The following is a 21,729-nucleotide window of genomic DNA, read 5'->3' as shown; positions in this document are numbered from 1 at the left end:
GCTTAACCATTTACCTGTTCCTCATGCAGTAATTCAAGCCTTGCAAGCGAACTACCAATACCCCAACGCAGAAGCAATCCGGACCGTGCTCCGCTACAGCCACCGAGATTGCAACGAATTGCTCGACTATGTGCCAACTTACAGATACTCAGCACCACGCCAGAGTAAAGTTACAGACTTTCTCCGTGCTCCAACTCCTCCCCGAGATCCAACTCTGCTAGACGTCCCGTTAATTCGGTTGACAGACAAACAAGAAATGGCCAAAAAAAGCCGAATAAAAAACCTTCTCACTGCGACCTCGGCCGAGATACCGAGCGACGTAGCCCGCTCCCCGGCTGCCGGTCAATCAAGTGCCGCCGTGGTCTCCTTAGCTTCTCCAGCCGTCGGGTAGTCTAGCAAAGAAACACGCCGGGCTGGCAAAAGACCACGGGTAGATCCCTCTGCCGAGCTCGTCACCGAACTAACAACCGAGCAACCTGTCGGCACGGTCAGCCCCATCCCAGCATGGCGGCCGCAGCTGAAGCACCGGGGCAAAGAGATCCCGGCGAATACTTCGGTCAAAGGCGACAAGGAGCAGTTGCTTGCCGTCGACCTCTCAAAGGCTCTGTTGCTGCCCAGCGACGTGGTTGGCAGCGACCACGTTCCTGACACCCGGCTGGTCAAATCCGTTGTGAAGTCCATGACTAGGGTAAGAATTTCAATCTTCTGCTTCAATTTTTACAAGTGTTTGCATGGTTTCTTCTCTGATCAAATTCTTATTTTGCAGGCCATCCAAAAGCAGCACTTGGTCATGGAGCGCATCCACAGACTTCGGTAGAAGGCTAGTGATACCGCCAGCCAAGTCGAAAGCCTCCAAACTGAGCTTGGCTGAGCAAAGTCCTCGCTCGAAGCCGCCAATTCCGACAACAACAAGCTGCTCGGCCAACTTGAAGCAGCCGAGAAACAGAAAGATGGGCTCCAGGCCGAGCTTGACGCGCTTAAGAAGTCCAGGAAAAAAGACTGCGAGGATGCCAATAACGCCGGCTTCAACGAAGCCGAGGAAAACTACAAGAAACAAGTCTTCGCTACCCAGGACATTTACTTCCAGGCTGGATGGAAGGCTGCCTGTCAATAGCTCGGTCAGGGTCCTGACACTGACGTGTTTGCCTCTCCGCCGGCTGTCTTCTTACCGACCTACCTCATTCCATATGCCAATGACGTCTTCAGCGCGCTGCAAGCTGAGGCCGAGGAAGGACTTGAAGAAGAGGGCGAGGCAGGCGCTGGAGGAGAGGACCAAACCGAACAGGAGCAGGCCGGCCAGACTGGGACCGGTGTCCAGGACCCAACTACCACGGTCAACCTGGAGGCTGATAAGGAATTCCCTGATCTCTCCCCCCTAGCTTAGGTTTCTTTTTTCCGTTTCTGTAAATGTAACCGGGCTAAGTTCCCCACATTTTGTATTAACTTTTTATCAATGAAAGCTTTGATTTCATCAAGTGTTTGGACGGTCGTCATCAATTCCTTTTTTAGCAAAACATCTCGGTATACATTGTAAAATTGAACGTAACACCCAAGTTGAACTCACCAACTTTTTCAACCGGAATACCCATCTCGGCTGGAAATAACTATGTTGGACAAAACATCAACGTCTTCAGCCGGGGTTATAGCGATCCCGGGTTTACCCTTGTTGTACAGTGATCCGGACATGTGTCCGTGGATGTTGGTAGTTGTTTATTATCATGTTTGTATCCTCTTTACTTTGTATATTGAGTTATAGGATGTGTTGGGCAGGTTTGTTACAGGTTGGTTGTGTTTGGGAGCCTAGTGTTGCTGCCCAGAATTTTGGACCTTCGCTCGAGCGAGGAGTTGGTCGCTCGAGCGAGAGTGGGGTTCGTGTTTGGTGGGTCGAGCCAGAGTGGCTCGCTCGAGCGAGCGGTTGCACCTGGTTCTGGACCTGAGAGCTGTCTTTCTTGGCTCGAGCGAGCTTCCTTCGCTCGAGCGGTCTGGGTTTTTCTTCGCTCGATCGAGAACTTCTTGGCTCGAGCGAGAGTTTTCTGTGTCTGGTCGCTCGAGCGACCAAGTCTTCGCTCGAGCGAGAGTGTTTTATATCAGCGGACAGTAGCGATTTTAAACATCACTTTTTCACTTTCTTTTTGATCCAAAACCTAAATCCGAGACTCTCTCTCTCTACACCTACACTCTCTCTAAGATTTGATCTCCCTAGAGTGTGAATCTAGCCTAGGGCCTTTGTTAAAAAGATAGAGGGCGTTGAGAGCTTTGATTTAATCTGAAAAAGTTTGGATTTGGAGCAAGTTGATCTTCGAGTCTTCATCTCCTTTTTGGCTAAAACTTCAAGGTAGGGATATCCTACTCCTCTCTATGGATTTTGTCTTTAAATTTTGGTATTTTGAGATGTTGGGCTTGGTTTGGTAATTTTGTGAAAGTTTGGGGCTTTTGTGTAATTTTACAAAAGTTGGGGTTTTATTCATAATAAACCTGGATGCATGTTTGGCATAGAGAAATTGAATGAATGTTAAATCATTGATGAAAATGGGACCTAAGGGTTGAAATGGTAATTATGGAAAATGGCCTAATTACATTGTTTAATTAATTGGGATAATTAATTGGGAGAAATGAGGAAATGAAATGTTGATTGAATATCCATTTGTGCATTTATTTTCTGTCTAGAAATAACTGCTTTGGGCTATCGGTGGAGGATAGTCGTGATTGTTGTAGACAATGCATGATGATTAGGCAAACTGAAACTAATCAATGAAATGTGTCATGGAACTTGACGGTTGATAGAATACATTAACTGTATGTATTGGGTGATTGTATATAGAACCATAGTGTTTGTATACGTTATGTGTAGAGGAGGAGATAGGGGATGTACTCCGCGGTTTAAGGGAAGATAGGGGATGTACCTCTAAACCGGATAGTGTTGGGAGAAGATAGGGGATGAACTCCGTAGATACAGCTCATATGCTTGTCTAGAGAAGTGAAGATAGAGCTGATATGCTTATCTTTGTGAAGTGTGGATATAGCTTATATGCTTATCTGTGGATATTGTGGTTATACATATCTGTGTAGTATGTGGATATAGCTCATATGCTTATCTGTGAATGTGGATATTGTTTTTATACATATCTGTTGAAATAATGATAGAGCTAGCATGCATATCTGTTGAAAAAGGGAAAATGAAAGGTAACTTGGACTCGTAAATTGTATGACATAAATGTGTAATTTATGTGAATGTATCTGTGTTAGCCATCTATCAATTGCTAATCTTTTAGTCATTGTTCATGATTGGTTTAGTGTATTTCTACTGGGTTGTGGCTCACCCTATATGGGAATATCATTTTCAGGTGCAGGAAGCATGCCACCTCCAAGGACATAGCTGGAGGCTAGAGGCGGACATACTTTTGTCGCCTAACTTTTGATGTATTACATGTAACTTCAAGCCAAGGGCTTAATGTGTAAACGAGTTAGTACTCTTTTGTTGTAACCAAGTTTTAACTTGGGAAGCTGTAAGCCCGTAGGGCATTTTGTTTTGATGTTAACATGTAATACTTATGTAACAGAACTCTAGTGTATAAAAGAATGTGGTTAGTTTATATGTAAATGCATGTCTTATCTGATGGGTTTAAAGTTGTTATTTTGAGGCCGTTACAACTTGGTATCAGAGCGTACCGGGTTCGAATACTTTGGGTACGTGGGAAGTGATTAGTATCACAATGGGTTTGTCTCGCTTGATAGAGACTTAAATGTAGTATCATATGCTATGTGCTTAATTGATAACATGCTTATGTGACTATGTGGGTATGGGATTTAGTTTCTAGGATGTTGATTGGATCCTTGGGTTTCTGGGAGTCTTGTTGGAAAAGCACTTGATCAATGCTATTTCTAACTGGAACTCTAGTAACGCCTTGGGACTATCATTATCCGGAAATGAAATTCGTAAGTGTTTATGTGTTTATGTGCTTATGTGGAGTGAATTACAGTTGTCCATGTATTAGGACGTGAGTATTTAGTTTCGGCACATTTGTGAATGTGCTAACGTTCTGTGTTGCCTTTATTAGGATGTCAGGACGAGGAAGAGGAGCTAGGCGTGGTAGACCTGCGAGGCAGGAAGTACCGTTACCGGGTGAGATTCCGGCAGTGTAGGAGGGAGTTGGTCAGGCCAATGTGGCCGAACCAGTGGGTCAGCAGGCCATGGGTGCCTTGGCCTGAGAGATAGCAGGAGCTTTGGGTATTCTTAGAGCTGGGAATCAGGCCGTTGAGGCAGGGCCTTCTTTCTTGAAGAGGGAGTTCTTCCGGTCTAATCCGGATGAGTTTATCGGGGATCCGAAGGAGCCACTGAAGGCTGATGAGTGGCTAGAGCAAATGAGTAAGATGCTCGAGATGCTTGGCATCGAGGACGGAGCACTGAAAGTGACCTTGGCATCCTTCCAGCTGAAGGGAGATGCGGGTCAATGGTGGAAGTACGAGAAGGCTCGTGTTGGTGGTACTTGAGAGGCGTTTATAAATGCTTTTCAAGAGAGGTTTTTGTCTGCAGCAGCTAGGGAGAAGCTGAGGGATCAGTTTAGCCGGCTTAAACAGCAGGGCTTGTCAGTGGCCGAGTTTGAGGCTACTTTTACCAGTCTGTCCAGGTTTGCACCTGAACTGGTGGCGTCTGAGGAACGCCGTTGCTATGAGTTTGAGCGGAAGTTGAGGCGGGGCCTTAAGTTGAGAGTTGGTGGGTCTTACATCCGAGAGTATAGACACCTAGTTGATGCTGCTGCTCATATGGAGATTATGATGCAGGAGGAGGAGGAAGAACAGAGGGGCTCCAAGAGGAGCCAGGATAGTCAGAGTGATGGCAGGAGGCAGAGGGGTTCTAACCCTCAGCAGTCGCAGGGTGGTGTTGCTAGATCGACCTTCCCAGTGCCGAGTGTAGGCTCCGGGAGAGGTGGTCAGGGGGAATTCACTTGTTACAAGTGTGGCCAGCTGGGTCACAAGGTTTCGGTTTGCCCGCAGAAGGGTGGGGGTCAGAAAGCTGCTTCTTCTTCAGCTAGACCGCAGAGTCAGAGTTTGGGCAGGGGGCAGCCCTTGACTTGTTATCAGTGTGGACAGCCTGGGCACTTGAAAAGGTTCTGCCCGCAGTTGAGTGCCACTTCGGGAGCGTCTGGTTCTAGGCAGACGCAGGGTTTTCAGCCAGCTCAGTCTGTGCAGGCCTCGAGGGCCAATCCGAGGGTTTCGTCATCCCAGTCTGTGCAGCAGTCTTTTGCTCCGAGAGGTGAGCAGGTAGACCAGGGGCCTACGGGGCGTGTGTATGCTGTTACCGCGCAGGATTTAGTACCGGCTCCATCAGTAGTGAGAGGTACTTTTCTGTTTTGCAACTCAGTTGCTAGTGTGTTGATAGACACGGGTGCATCTCATTCTTTTGTATCTGCTGCATTTGCATCGGTTTTGGAATTGGAGTTAGCACAGTTAGCATCTCCTATTTGTGTGGTATCGCCTTTGGGTGGTGAGTTGATCCTGAAACAGGGTGTTAGAGGATGTGATATAGAGGTCGCCGATTATAGGCTTCCTTTTCCGTTTGTTGTCATGCCCATGAAGGGTTTTGATGTTATTTTGGGTATGGACTGGTTATCGTCATACCGGGCTGTTATTGATTGCTACCGCCAGAGGGTCACGTTATGTACCTTGAGCGGGGAGTGGTTCCATTTCTTGGGAGACCGGTTTGGTAGTGTTTTGCCACTGGGGTATGATTCGCGAGGGCGAAGTGAACTTAGTGGTCTACTTGCTAGCTTTAAGAGTGGTGAGAGTGGTGAGACCCAGCATGTATTGCCGAGGGTGGTTTGTGAGTATTCGGATGTCTTTCCCGAAGATCTTGTTAGTTTACCACCTCACCGAGAGATAGAGTTCTCTATTGATTTAGTGCCCGGCACGGCGCCGATTTCTATGGCACCTTATCGTTTTGCTCCAGCAGAGTTGGTTGAGTTGAAAGTTCAACTCCAGGAATTGCTAGATAAGGGCTTTGTTCGCCCTAGTGTTTCACCGTAGGGAGCACCGACCCTCTTTGTTAAAAAGAAAGACGGTGCCCTGAGATTGTGTATTGACTACCGGAAGTTGAATCGGGCTACGGTTAAGAATAAGTATCCTATGCCCCGTATAGATGATTTGTTTGACCAGTTGAAGGGTTCCCGTTGTTTCTCTAAGATAGACTTGAGATCGGGTTACCACCAGTTGAGGGTCAGGGAAGAGGATATTCCGAAGACGGCTTTCCGTACGCGGTATGGCCATTATGAGTTTCTGGTGATGCCATTTGGGCTTACCAATGCACCGGCAGTCTTTATGGACTTGATGAATCGGATTTTCCGGGAGTTCTTAGACCGATTTGTGGTCGTCTTTGTGGACGACATCCTTATCTATTCACCTTCAGAGGAGGAGCACGAGGAACACTTGAGAGTGGTGCTTGAGTTGCTTAGAGCCCATAGGCTGTATGCCAAGTTTGGGAAGTGTGAGTTTTGGCTGAGGGAAGTCAAATTCTTAGGCCACGTGGTATCCGGGGAAGGGGTGTCTGTTAATACATCCAAGGTTGAGGCAGTGCAAGATTGGGCACAGCCTAAGAATGTGTTTGAGATCCGCAGTTTTCTGGGATTAGCTGGGTATTACCGTCGGTTTGTGAAAGATTTCTCCAGGTTAGCGTCACCGTTGACTAGACTGACTCGGAAGGGAGTCAAGTTTGTGTGGAGTGAGACTTGTGAAAAGTCGTTCCAAGAGCTGAAAGTTAGATTGACCACCGATCCGGTGTTGATTATTCCGGAGAGAGGGCTAGGTTATGCGGTTTATTGTGATGCCTCACGAGAGGGTTTGGGTTGTGTGTTGATGCAAGAGGGGAAAGTGGTAGCTTATGGCTCACGTCAGTTGAAAATACACGAGAAGAATTACCCCACACACGACCTAGAGTTAGCGGCTGTGATCTTTGCCTTGAAAATCTGGAGGCACTACCTTTATGGTGAGAGGTTCGAGGTATTCTCGGATCATAAGAGTTTGAAGTATCTGTTTACACAGAGAGACTTGAATTTGAGGCAGAGGAGGTGGATGGAGTTCATCGAGGATTATGATTTTGAGTTGCACTATCATCCGGGAAAGGCCAATGTTGTGGCCGATGCCCTTAGTAGGAAGACCATTAGTGATGTTGCTAGTATAGCCATCCGAAAATGGGAGATGTTGGGAGCACTTGGCGAGTTTGATTTGCTACAGAGCGAATCTGTTGGGGCTGCGGCTTTGTTTTCTGTTGTTGCGCAGCCTACACTTGTGATTAGAGTGTTAGAGGCACAGAGAGGTGACCTTGAGGTAGAATCCCTCCGAGAGAAGATCTCCAGTGGGAAAGTTGAGAAGGGTTTGACGGTGTATCCCGACCTGAGTGTGAGATACCGAGACCGTTTGTTTGTACCGGAGTCTTGCCGAGAGGAAGTACTCCGAGAGTTTCATCATTCGCGCCTTGCGGTGCATCCGGGAGGTACTAAGATGTATCAGGATTTGGGTCGCCAGTTTTGGTGGCGGGGTATGAAGAGAGATGTGGCTGTTTTCGTATCAAAGTGCCTTACTTGCCAGCAAGTGAAGGCCGAGCATCAGAGGCCAGCGGGTTTGTTGCAACCCTTGCCTAATGCCGAGTGGAAGTGGGAGCATGTCACTATGGACTTCGTTGTAGGTCTTCCGAGGACTCAGCGGGGTAGTGATGCTATTTGGGTGGTTGTAGACCGGTTGACTAAGTCGGTGCACTTTATTCCTATGCGCGTGAGAGATTCGGTAGATCATCTTGCCGACTTGTATGTTCGGGACGTAGTGAGATTGCACGGGGTCCCAGTGACGATCGTCTCAGATAGAGATCCTCGTTTTACTGCTAGGTTGTGGCAGAGTTTGCAGAATGCCTTGGGCACTAAGTTGACCTTTAGTACGGCCTATCATCCTCAGACAGACGGGCAGTCCGAGCGTACTATTCAGATCCTCGAGGATATGCTTCGGGGTTGTGTCCTTGATTTCAGTGGGACGTGGGAGAGGCACTTACCTTTGATAGAGTTTGCCTACAACAACAGTTTTCAGTCTAGCATCGGTATGGCACCGTTTGAGGCCTTGTATGGCCGACCGTGTAGGTCTCCAGTTTGTTGGGCCGAGGTGGGTGATACACCTTTGTTGGGTCTGGAGTTGGTTAGGGAGACGACGGAGAAAGTTGAGCTTATCCGTAGGAGGCTTGTTACAGCCTAGAGTCGGCAGAAATCTTATGCTGACCGTAGGAGGACACCATTGGCGTTTGAGGTAGGTGATCATGTCTTTCTGAAGATATCACCTAGGGGAGGTCTGATGAGGTTTGGGAAGAGTGGGAAGTTATCCCCTCGGTTTGTTGGTCCTTTTGAGATTCTTGAGAGGATTGGTGAGGTTGCTTATCGGTTAGCCTTACCGCCGCAGTTGTCCGGAGTGCATGACGTGTTTCATGTGAGTATGCTTCAGAGGTATGAGCCAGATCCATCACATGTGTTGGATTGGACCGATTTAGAGGTAGATGAGGATGCCTCGTATGAGGAGAGACAGGTTCGGGTCTTGGATAGGCGGGATCAGGTCCTGCGTGGCAAGACCATTCCTTTGGTGAAAGTCTTGTGGAAACATCACGAGTGGAGGAAGCCACTTGGGAACGTGAGTTGGAAGTCCGAGAGAAATATCCGGACTTGTTTGTTGATATGTAATCTTGTATTTAAATTTTGAGTTATTGTTGAACTTAAGAGCTTTTATATATGTCTTAAGTTGTGAAACATTGAAAATGTTTGGTTTATTGGAAGTATGTTTTGGGAACTTGCCTCATATGGGAGTTGAATGTAACATTGTATATGTTGAATATATTGTTGAAATTGGAAAGATAATGCATAATGGTGATGCATGTTGAAAGTACATATGTTGTTTACATATTGTGATATGTCTCTTGTTAAAGGGATGGGATGACCGGTAATGGGTCGAATTGTTGAATGTTCAAGTGTAACATTGTTTAAAATGAAGGAAAACCTGTTTTTGAAAAGTTGTGCTTAATTTCGGGGGCGAAATTCTTTAAGGGGGGGAGGTTATAGCGATCCCGGGTTTACCCTTGTTGTACAGTGATCCGGACATGTGTCCGTGGATGTTGGTAGTTGTTTATTATCATGTTTGTATCCTCTTTACTTTGTATATTGAGTTATAGGATGTGTTGGGCAGGTTTGTTACAGGTTGGTTGTGTTTGGGAGCCTAGTGTTGCTGCCCAGAATTTTGGACCTTCGCTCGAGCGAGGAGTTGGTCGCTCGAGCGAGAGTGGGGTTCGTGTTTGGTGGGTCGAGCCAGAGTGGCTCGCTCGAGCGAGCGGTTGCACCTGGTTCTGGACCTGAGAGCTGTCTTTCTTGGCTCGAGCGAGCTTCCTTCGCTCGAGCGGTCTGGGTTTTTCTTCGCTCGATCGAGAACTTCTTGGCTCGAGCGAGAGTTTTCTGTGTCTGGTCGCTCGAGCGACCAAGTCTTCGCTCGAGCGAGAGTGTTTTATATCAGCGGACAGTAGCAATTTTAAACATCACTTTTTCACTTTCTTTTTGATCCAAAACCTAAATCCGAGACTCTCTCTCTCTACACCTACACTCTCTCTAAGATTTGATCTCCCTAGAGTGTGAATCTAGCCTAGGGCCTTTGTTAAAAAGATAGAGGGCGTTGAGAGCTTTGATTTAATCTGAAAAAGTTTGGATTTGGAGCAAGTTGATCTTCGAGTCTTCATCTCCTTTTTGGCTAAAACTTCAAGGTAGGGATATCCTACTCCTCTCTATGGATTTTGTCTTTAAATTTTGGTATTTTGAGATGTTGGGCTTGGTTTGGTAATTTTGTGAAAGTTTGGGGCTTTTGTGTAATTTTACAAAAGTTGGGGTTTTATTCATAATAAACCTGGATGCATGTTTGGCATAGAGAAATTGAATGAATGTTAAATCATTGATGAAAATGGAACCTAAGGGTTGAAATGGTAATTATGGAAAATGGCCTAATTACATTGTTTAATTAATTGGGATAATTAATTGGGAGAAATGAGGAAATGAAATGTTGATTGAATATCCATTTGTGCATTTATTTTCTGTCTAGAAATAACTGCTTTGGGCTATCGGTGGAGGATAGTCGTGATTGTTGTAGACAATGCATGATGATTAGGCAAACTGAAACTAATCAATGAAATGTGTCATGGAACTTGACGGTTGATAGAATACATTAACTGTATGTATTGGGTGATTGTATATAGAACCATAGTGTTTGTATACGTTATGTGTAGAGGAGGAGATAGGGGATGTACTCCGCGGTTTAAGGGAAGATAGGGGATGTACCTCTAAACCGGATAGTGTTGGGAGAAGATAGGGGATGAACTCCGTAGATACAGCTCATATGCTTGTCTAGAGAAGTGAAGATAGAGCTGATATGCTTATCTTTGTGAAGTGTGGATATAGCTTATATGCTTATCTGTGGATATTGTGGTTATACATATCTGTGTAGTATGTGGATATAGCTCATATGCTTATCTGTGAATGTGGATATTGTTTTTATACGTATCTGTTGAAATAATGATAGAGCTAGCATGCATATCTGTTGAAAAAGGGAAAATGAAAGGTAACTTGGACTCGTAAGTTGTATGACATAAATGTGTAATTTATGTGAATGTATCTGTGTTAGCCATCTATCAATTGCTAATCTTTTAGTCATTGTTCATGGTTGGTTTAGTGTATTTCTACTGGGCTGTGGCTCACCCTATATGGGAATATCATTTTCAGGTGCAGGAAGCATGTCACCTCCAAGGACATAGCTGGAGGCTAGAGGCGGACATACTTTTGTCGCCTAACTTTTGATGTATTACATGTAACTTCAAGCCAAGGGCTTAATGTGTAAACGAGTTAGTACTCTTTTGTTGTAACCAAGTTTTAACTTGGGAAGCTGTAAGCCCGTAGGGCATTTTGTTTTGATGTTAACATGTAATACTTATGTAACGGAACTCTAGTGTATAAAAGAATGTGGTTAGTTTATATGTAAATGCATGTCTTATCTGATGGGTTTAAAGTTGTTATTTTGAGGCCGTTACAGGGGTAAAGCATCTCGGCTGGAAATAACAGTTGGGCAAAACACCAACTCTTCTAACCGGAGTAAATCATCTCGGTTGGGAATCCGAAGTTGGGCAAAACACCAACTCTTCCAACCAGAGTAAATCATCTCGGTTGGGAATCCGAAGTTGGGCAAAACACCAACTCTTCCAACCGGAGTAAATCATTTCGGTTGGGAATCCAAAGTTGGGCAAAACACCAACTCTTCCAACCGGAGTAAATCATCTCGGTTGGGAATCCGAAGTTGGGCAAAACACCAACTCTTCCAACCGGAGTAAATCATCTCGGTTGGGAATCCGAAGTTGGACAAAACACCAACTCTTCCAACCGGAGTAAATCATCTCGGTTGGGAATCCGAAGTTGGGCAAAACACCAACTTTTCCAACCGGAGTAAATCATCTCGGTTGTGAATTCGAAGTTGGGCAAAACACCAACTCTTCCAACCGGAGTAAATCATCTCGGTTTTTACATTAAAGCAACAGTCCAAGTGCTAAAGTAAAATTATTTCTATATATTGACAAAAAGAATTACATTCTGAAGTGCAAGCTAAAAAATTCCTTTGCACAAGAAAAGAAAGCAAAAGCTTAGAAATAATACAGTTTCAGGTTGGCCGCATTCCATGGCCGGGGTATTGCTCTTCTCTCTAGATCCTCCAAGTGGTAAGCCCCCTTGCCCGCCAGACCGGTGATCTTGTAGGGTCCTTCCCAATTTGCCCCTAGTTTGACTTCACCTAGCACCAGGGTGTTGCCCATAACTTTCCTCAAAACCCAATCACCAACTTTGAACGGTCTGGGGTGCACCGTCTTGTTGTACTTCTTTGAGAGCTCTTGTTGGTAGGCGGTCACATGGATGAGGGCCTTCTCCCGACGCTCTTTCACTAGGTCCAGCTCCAAGGCAATAGCCTCGGCATTCAGTTTGGGCTCAAAACTCTCGCTTCTTAGGGTGGGCATGCCAACTTCCAAAGGTATGACCGCCTCCATGCCATAAGCCAAAGCAAATGGAGTTTCCCCGGTAGATCGTCGCGGGATTGTTCGGTATGCCCAAAGGACGCTGGGTAATTCCTCAGCCCATTTTCCCTTTGCCTTCTCCAGTCGTTTCTTCAACCCATCCAGTATAGTCTTGTTCGATGCCTCGGCTTGACCATTGGACTGCGGGTAAGCCGGAGTGGAGTTGTAGAATTCAATCTTCAAATCTTCACAAAATCCTCTGAATAGGAGACCGTCAAATTGGGTGCCGTTGTCAGAGATCAAGATCTTGGGGACGCCAAATCGCGTGACCACGTTCTGCCAGACAAACCGCTTCACGTCTTTCTCTTTGATTGTTGCCAAGGGCTCAACTTCAACCCATTTCGTGATGTAATCTGTGGCCGCAATGAAGAACTTCCGGTTGCCCGGTGCTGTTGGCAGGGGCCCCACTATATCTAGCCTCCACATGGCGAAGGGCCAAGGACTGGTGAGTGGAAGAAGTTCCTTAGCAGGCTGATGGATCTGATGGGCGAATTTCTGGCATTTTTCGCACTTGCGGACGTACTTTTGTGCGTCAGCTTGCATGCACGGCCACCAGTATCCCTGCGAAATAGCACAGTAGGCCAAGGACCTGCCCCCTATGTGGCTGCCACAAATGCCTTCGTGAATTTCGTACAAGAAGGCCTCCACACTGCTCGGGTGCATGCACTTTAGATAAGGACCAATGAATGACTTTTTATACAACGCACCAGATGGAGAGAGCCAAAACAGCTCTGACTTCACCCGGACTTTGTGTGCTTCTTTCTTGTCAGTTGGTAGAGTCTGGTCTCTGAGGAACAAGATTAAGGGGTCCATCCAGGAAGGACCTAGCACGGCGCAGAGTACATCCGTCTGTCCGGCGTCTTCAATGCTTGGCTGTGGAATAAAGTCAATTAACAGGGGGTTTGGAGACGTACTATCTACCATCGAAGCGAGGCCGGCCAGCTCATCAGCTCGACTGTTTTCTTCACGGCCAATCTGTTGGACATGGATTGCCTGAAACTGCTTGATGTGTTCCCTGACCAGAGCTTGGTACTTCGCCATTCTGTCATCCTTTGCTTCGTAAATCCCAGAGACTTGGTTAACCACAAGCTGGGAATCACTGTACACCAGTAGCTCGGCAGCCTTCATTTGAATAGCGCTCTTGAGCCCGGCGAGAAGGGCCTCGTACTCAGCCTCGTTGTTAGATGCTGGGAAGCCAAGCGTGATAGAATGTTCAATGGTTAGGCCATCCGGGGAGATAAGAACGATACCTAGGCCGGCATCGTGACGGTTGGACGCTCCATCAACAAAAAGCTTCCACATTTCCCCCATAAAAAGCTTCCAGCAGTCTAATTGGTCCTGAGAGTTGCGAAGGGCAATGGGATCACGTTTCTTGGCTGTCTGGTTTCAAGTTCTGTGTTGATTGGTTCCACTCCAGCCCCCCTTGGTGATTCGGCACCGGACTCAGCAAGTCGGTCTACAATGCTTAAGTCCGTAGGCGAATCACCAGGTTGCGGTATTATGTCGGCCGCAGGCTCTGTGCTGAGTAGTTCCATTACTTCACCCTCTGACGACGCGGTACCGGACAGAGTGGGTGGGACAACAATACCCGACTCCGTCATCGCGTCACCGGTTGGTTAGATTGTACAAGTTGAGGGTACTACGGTGGGTCGCGCAAATTTCGCGTCGGCAACTCCACCCAGTTGTGGTATCTCGGTTAGGCTTGCAGTCCCTTCTTCTTCTGCCGCTGCAATATCGACCGGGCATACCGGATGAGTTCCTGGCGAGAATTCAACAACAAAATCGGCCAAAGTTTGGGCCTTATGGCTGTGCGCGGTTGGAACTTTACATCAAACTGTCCCAATTCGACCGCCCACTTGAGAATTCGGCCTGAAAAGTTCGCCCGTTCAAACAAGGCCTTAAGGGGAAACTCGGTCAGTACGATGATGGTATGGGCGTGAAAATAATGCGCCAACTTCCTTGAAGCCATCATCAACGCCAACGCAAGCTTTTCCAGCGGCAAGTACCTCGTCTCAGCCGGCAGCAAGGTCTTACTGACATAAAAAATTGGGAGGTGCTTGATTCCTTCAGCGCGAACTAGCATCGCACTGACTGCGTGCTGGGAAACGGCAAGGTAAAGGTAGAGTTCCTCACCCGGCCTTGGTGTAACCAACAGTGGCGGAGAAGACAGATATTCCTTGAGCTCGGCCAAAGCTCGGTCACACTCTTCGTCCCACGAGAACTTTGACTTCAATGCTTGAAAGAAAGGGCGGCAGCGATCTGATGACCGGCTTATAAACCGATTAAGCGCGGCGGTCATCCCGGCCAGATGCTGCACGTCCTTAGCCGAGCTGGGCTGCTTCAACTCTTGCACGGCTCTGATTTGAGTAGGGTCTGCTTCGATGCCTCGGTTCGTGACTAGGAACTCCAAAAATTTTTCGGATCCCACGCCAAAGGCACACTTTGACGCATTCAAGCGCAGCTTGTGCTTCTTTAGAATGGCAAACATCTCGGCTAAGTCGGACAAATGGTTTGCCTCATGTCGGCTCTTTACCACCATCTCATCGATGTAAGCCTCCATTGTCCGGCCAAGCAAAGGAGCAAACATTTTGGTCACCATCCTCTGAAAAGTCGCCCCGGCGTTCTTCAAACCAAAAGGCATGACTCGGTAGCAAAAGAGTCCCCTCGGTGTAGTAAAGGAGGTGATTTCTCGGTTGGGGCCATGCATGGCAATCTGATGATAGCCGCGGTAGGCATCCAAGAAACTTAGCCTGTTATGTCCAGCCGTCAAATCCACAAGCTGGTCAATTCTAGGCAAGGGAAAGCTATCTTTCGGACAAGCTCGGTTGACGGTCTTGTAATCAACGCAAACCCGCCACTTCCCATTTTTCTTCGGTACCACCACTGTATTTGAGATCCAACGAGGATAGTGTACTTCTTGAATTGCTCGTGCCTCTAGCAAATTCTTGACTTCTTCCGCAACTACCTCGGCGTGATGCAGCGCCGATCTCCTTGTCCGCTGAATAACTGGCTTGGCACCGGGGAAGACATTGAGATGATAGCAAATAAAACTAGGATCGAGGCCGGGCATGTCGTAAGGCGACCATGCAAAAACTTCGATGTTGGCCATCAAAAACTCAACCATCTCGGTCTGTTCTATGGCCGTAAGGCTTGAGTTGAGCAAGAAGAACTTGTCCGGCTGTTCTGTATCAATTCGCACCTCCACCAATTCCTCGACAGCTTTGTCTTTGGCCTTGGTGCCCACATCATCCAAGACACCCTGGTCCTCCGGTCCCTCAATGTAGACGCGCCCGTGGGCCTCATGCTACAGTTCGAACTCGATTTTGTTTCACGGTTCTTAATCTGAACCGAAGAGTCCAAATCCGGCAAATCGTTTTGAGAAACATATTTTTTGAAAAGAAGTGCCAAACATGGACTGCTTTGCCAGATACAGAGTAGCCACCTAAATATTTTTTAATGGGGAAATTTAGGAAACCCTGACTCGGTGCCGAAGGCCACATGTCCGTCATCACCGGAGTTGTCTCGGCTCGGGAGCTTGGGTACGATCGGGGAAGGTCAGCTATGAGCACCCCCTTTCGCCCGGTTCGAAGACCGGCCTCTACTAACCGTGATATCTAATTTTGAAAACGTTATGTGTTCTTATTCCGGTTATTAGCCTAGAATTACTATGTTATGCCCACAGCAAACAAGTATAGACTAGATTGCCTAATTTGGAAACAAGCATTGCACATCCGTTTGTTTTGAAAAGCGCTTTGGTATTTGCTACTCGCAAGTAGGCTAAAACACGGATTTCAACGAGTTTTTCCAACTCAAACAATCCAACCTTCACCCACAGGCATTCAAACAGTTTATAACACGTAAGCATCTAGCCACATGATAAACATACTGTTATGATAGCACTCACACACATGCAAGATGCTAAAGTAGGAAAATACTTACATAGTACTCCTTGCCAAGACAATAAACTAGTTAGCAAACATGCATGCCCTAGTTCATGTTAAAAATGGCTAATGCATCGCATGCAAAAATGTAATCAGAGTAGGCTCGGCTAACCTAAGCATGGCATGTGACATGCAGTCAATCAATTGATGCACGTATTCAATTTGGAATTTGAAATACAGATGCAGTTAGCGTGATGTACCGAGCCTAATGCATGCAATACCAAATGCATGAATGCACGCATGCATAGCATAAGGTATGCTGATTTTAAAAATGCCCTAGTCTACCATCATAAGCAGGTAAATAAAAGGGAAAAAAGACGTGAGGTTGGAAGGCATACACACACTCACGCACACTTATTACAGATTTGCCCTCACTCGGAGGGACCAAAAGAATATTACAAATAATTAACCTACAAGCTAATTAATTATTACAAATTGCCTAATTAGTTAACAAACTAATTTAAACTAGGAAAAGCAGTAAACCGCCTCGGGAGGAGAGCCAGATGCAGCGCATGCTCGGGTCCTGCTCGGAAGTGCACGGCCATGCATAGTCTGCCTCTGTTTTCCCTGCTCTGCCTCTCTGAAGACTGTAAAAGTCTCAAGGATGCCTCTCTGGATACTGGAAATCACCACCGGCTGAGTAGAATTACCACCGGCAGTGAATTGTGGTCACCGACACTAAATGAATCCATCGGCTGGTAACATACTGCCGGTCGGCAATGTATACTGCCGGTCGGCAAAGAGTGTCTGCAGAACCTGCAACTCACAGCAGCAGAGGACAGAACTTGCATGGTAATACAATTCAAGCAATGTATGCACCAATCATGTCCCCTATCATGTTTGTGACTCAAAAGGGCATGTGTCTCGATTCTCGGACCACCAATCACGCATTGCCATGCATGATGGCCCAAAGAATCAAGTGTGCAACTTTCATGTCAAATGAGATGCAAACCAAACAAACGAACCAAGGCCCAATTCCTATCACCAAGTCAAGGAGCAAGGCATGCATGCAAGATGCAATGCAACCTAGGCGTGCAAACTAAGGATGCAACATGACATGGCAAGACACTTATGTGAGCATACAAGCAAACATGAGGCAATGCAAACGGATGAAAAGATGGACTTATACATGATTTAGGAAACTCTAAATAAGCCTGAAACAGTGGCCAAAGTGCTATGAAATGAGGGCTAAATGACATGCAAACATGCATGCACACAAGGGCCAACACTTAAGCATTAAAGAGCAATTCTCAAGCACGCTCAAGAGGGTATAACATGGACTAATGGCATGCATTATAATCCTTGAAAACATGTAGGAAATGATGCCAAATTAACCTATCAATGCAAACTATGCATGCAACGAGACCCGAGGACCTAAAGCATGATCATATGACTCATGAAGCAAATGACCAAATTGAATCAAAACAGTCCCAAATCATGCAAAATCAAGCCTCAAGAACCACTTAGATGGCATCCAAGTAACCTAATCCTAGAGGCATACACCATGGCATAAACATGAAGCATGAAACATCAACTCTTGAAACATCAAAAGGGTCATGGAATACAAGCATATAAGCATGCCAAAGGGACTGAAATAACATGTGGGGTGGTTCCGAACCACCGAAATGATGCAAGCAACACATACTACACATTCACATACTTAAGGCCAACAAGCCGGAATGCAAAGGAGTTATACTAAACATGTATAAGCCGACCCAAACAACTATGGACAGACCTAAAGCATGGCAAAGTGAGCACAAAACCTTCACAAGACTAAGCCTAAAACATGCTAGAGCAAAGGCTAACAACCTAAGGCATATTAAGGCAATAACAAGGCATTACATGGTAGGTATGCTAAGCATGCATGGTGTACCAAAACCGACACACAACAAGGTTATATCATGGCATAATAAGCATGGAAAACAGCCAAGACATGATCAATACATACTCTAACATGATACTCCCTCAAGAGGCCAAAAAGGGTCCCTTTCAAGGACAACAAGGAGAGGGGCTGGCCCTCCCCTTTTGGAGACTTCAAGGCACCATCTTCGCCACTGAAATCCCTCAAGATTTCAGTAGGGAAGAGGCCCAAACACCAAAGTCACGAAACTTATACAAAATAGCACAAAATGGAGCCTTACAAGGCTTAGGAGGGGTCAAACAAACCCAAACCACAAAACACTCTTAATAAACAATCAAGAGGGATAAAAAATAGAACTTTTTTATGTTATACACTAAGCACAAAAACAGTTCAAAGATGGGTAAAAATACAATGCAAAAATGGGGAATAAAGGGACTAGTTTCTTACCCTTGAAGACCCCTTCAACAATGGTGCTCTAACAGCCCTCCTTGGCTTGAATCCAACTCCAAAACACCAAAATCAACCCCTTAGAACCTCAGTAGCCAAAGGAAGGTGAAACACTAGGTGTTTGTGTGCAATAGTATGGACTAAAACACCTAGAACACTCAAGAGAGGGAAATAGAGATAGGATATGTATCTAACCCTAACCCTAAAACCAGAGCTTTCCTCTGTGTTTTTTATCCCTAAAATGTCTAACCAACCAACCCTAAGCAAGGGAGAGAAGGGCTCCTCTTATAGAGCTTCTTGTCTTGTAAAGCTTACAAGACAAGCTTCTCAAGAGGGACGTGTATGGAGAGGAGCCAAATGCAAGACAGCTGTGATAAAATATCTGCAAAAGCAGATGCACAGTGGTCGGCTGGCCAAAGATGCCATTTTGGCAAAAGGGAGTGCCGACCGGCAATAAATAGTGCCGACCAGCAGTATACATTGCCGGTGGCAGCAAAAACCAGCCGGTGGCCTCTGTCCATGGCCGGTGGTGTGTGGGGATGCCTCACAAGGCATTCCCTGCCCTTCCAAGGCAAAATGCAAGTGTTTGGTGCAAAACCAGACACTAAACGGTCGAATTCGGAGGCCCTGAGGCAAGGCACGTAGCCGAGACCTCCGGGAACTCCAAATGAACACAAACATGGATGATCACCGGGTGTTCAAACGGTGACGTCCAAGTCTTGAGGACGGTCAAAAATGGGGTGTTTACAGTTGCCCCTCTTTGACAGAACTCGAAAGTCATAACAATGATGGGAGTGAATGTCAAAGCCCAGAGACGACCCATTTTTGACAAGACCGAAGACTTTGACAAACATGCAAGACAAACAAGGTATGCGCCCGAAGGCAGGGGCAAAATGCAAGACAATGCACGAAGCCGAGCATAACTTATGATCATGCAAAGAAAGCTGTAATGAAGCACACATGCGACAACTTTAAGCTGGCATACACCGAACTACACTACAATGCAGAAGGGATGTAAGAGAATTATGTAGTTCTCAGTACGTCTTACTCGGAGGATACAATACCTGTGCGGCCCGTCTGGTTGCATCAGCCTCAAATGAACCGTACATACAATATCGTGCTTGCAAAGAAAACAAACTTAACAGGTATAATATTGTTAACAACATGCATAGTAGTGTACTCGAAATGTGTGGCAACGCAAAGCAAGTGGAGAGCATAACAATGCTGTGAAGGTACAGATGTGTAAATAGAGCACGCGGTCTATGCAGGCAATGAATTTGATCATAAGCATGCGGTCTACGCAAGCAATGAAGTTGGACAATCATGCGGTCTACGCAAGTAGAATATGCGGTCTACGCGAGTAATGAATTTAACAATCATGCGGTCTACGCAAGCAAATCATGCGGTCTACGTAGGTAATGAAATTGAACAATAATGCGGTCTATGCAAGCAAAACATGCGGTCTACGCAGGTAATGGAATTGAACAATAACGCGGTCTACGCAAGCAAAACATGCGGTCTACGCAAGTAATGATATTCGAACAATTATGCGGTCTACGCAAGTAATGATATTCGAACAATTATGCGGTCTACGCAAGCAAAACATGCGGTCTACGCAAGTAATGAAGTTGGACAATCATGCAGTCTACGCAAGTAGAATATGCGGTCTACGCGAGTAATGAATTTAACAATCATGCGGTCTATGCAAGCAAATCATGCGGTCTACGCAGATAATGAAATTGAACAATAATGCGGTCTACGCAAACAAAACATGCGGTATACGCAGGTAATGAAATTGAACAATAATGCGGTCTACGCAAGCAAAACATGCGGTCTACGCAGGTAATGAAATTGATTACAAACATGCGGTCTACGCAGGTAATGAAATTGATTACAAACATACGGTCTACGCAGGTAATGTAATTAACATGCAGTCTACGCAAGTAATGAAATTGATTACAAACATGCGGTCTACGCAGGTAATGTAATTAACATGCGGTCTACGCTAGTAATGAAATTGATTACAAACATGCGGTCTACGCAGGTAATGTAATTAATATGCGGTCTACGCAAGTATTGAAATTGATTACAAACATGCGGTCTACGCAGATAATGTAATTAACATGCGGTCTACGCAAGTAATGAAATTGATTACAAACATGCGGTCTACACAGGTAATGTAATTAACATGCGGTCTACGCAAGTAATGAAATTGATTACAAACATGCGGTCTACGTAGGTAATGTAATTAACATGCATAACAATGCAAAATGGATGCAAGACAATGCAGGTGGCAAGGAATGTAAGACAATGCAAATGAGGCACGCATGCCAATGCAAGTGAGGCACATGTGCCGACGCAAATGAGGCACACGTGCCGATGAGAACGAGGCACACGTGTGCCTATGCAAATGAGGCACACGTGCCGATGCAAATGAGGAACACGTGCCGATGGGAATGAGACACACGTGCCGATGCAAATGAGGCACACGTGCCGGTGAAAAATGAGGCACACGTGCCGATGCGAATGAGGCACACGTGCCGGTGAAAATGAGGCACACGTGCCGATGTAAATGAGGCACACGTGCCAACGAGAATGAGGCACACGTGCCAATGCAAAATGAGGCACATGTGCCGATGCAAATGAGGCACACGTGCCGATGCAAATGATACAAATGAGACACGCATGCCTCATAAGATGCAATATGATACAAATGAGACACGCGTGCCTTATAAGATGCAAAATGAAACAAATGAGACACGCATGCCTCATAAGATGCAAAATGAAACAAATGAGACACGCGTGCCTCATAAGATGCAAAATGATACAAATGAGACACGCGTGCCTCATAAGATGCAAAATGAAACAAATGAGACACGCGTGCCTCATAAGATGCAAAATGAAACAAATGAGACACGCGTGCCTCATAAAATGCAAAATGATACAAATGAGACACGCATGCCTCATAAGATGCAAAATGATACAAATGAGACACGCGTGCCTCATAAGATGCAAAATGAAACAAATGAGACACGAGTGCCTCATAAGATGCAAAATGAAACAAATGAGACAAGCGTGCCTCATAAGATGCAAAATGAAACAAATGAGACACGCATGCCTCATAAGATGCAAAATGAAACAAATGAGACACGCGTGCCTCATAAGATGCAAAATGATACAAATGAGACACGCGTGCCTCATAAGATGCAAAATGAAACAAATGAGACAAGCATGCCTCATAAGATGCAAAATGAAACAAATGAGACACGCGTGCCTCATAAGATACAAAATGATACAAATGAGACACGCATGCCTCATAAGATGCAAAATGATGCGAAGTGTGACACGCATGCCACACGGAATGTAAA

The 21,729-nt window shown here is 45.9% G+C and overlaps 1 protein-coding gene across 1 annotated transcript in view; it reads left to right on the top strand.

Annotated features, from left to right (window-relative positions):
• The first annotated feature begins 504 nt into the window (after nt 1-504).
• The window catches only part of LOC145799893 (omega-3 fatty acid desaturase, chloroplastic-like), a 45,948-nt gene continuing 24,723 nt past the window's right edge, over nt 505-21,729 (top strand). The window contains exon 1 of the mRNA XM_082889535.1: nt 505-625. Within this exon, the coding sequence (XP_082745661.1) occupies nt 505-625 (121 nt within the window). The remainder of the gene's footprint in view (nt 626-21,729) is intronic.

This window comes from Camellia sinensis, chromosome 9 (assembly GCF_055761805.1).
Source record: "Camellia sinensis isolate YWXY chromosome 9, ASM5576180v1, whole genome shotgun sequence".
In the NCBI taxonomy this organism is placed as follows: Eukaryota; Viridiplantae; Streptophyta; class Magnoliopsida; order Ericales; family Theaceae; genus Camellia; species Camellia sinensis.
Note: the sequence above shows the minus strand (reverse complement) of the source record. Positions and strands in the feature narration are given on the sequence as shown.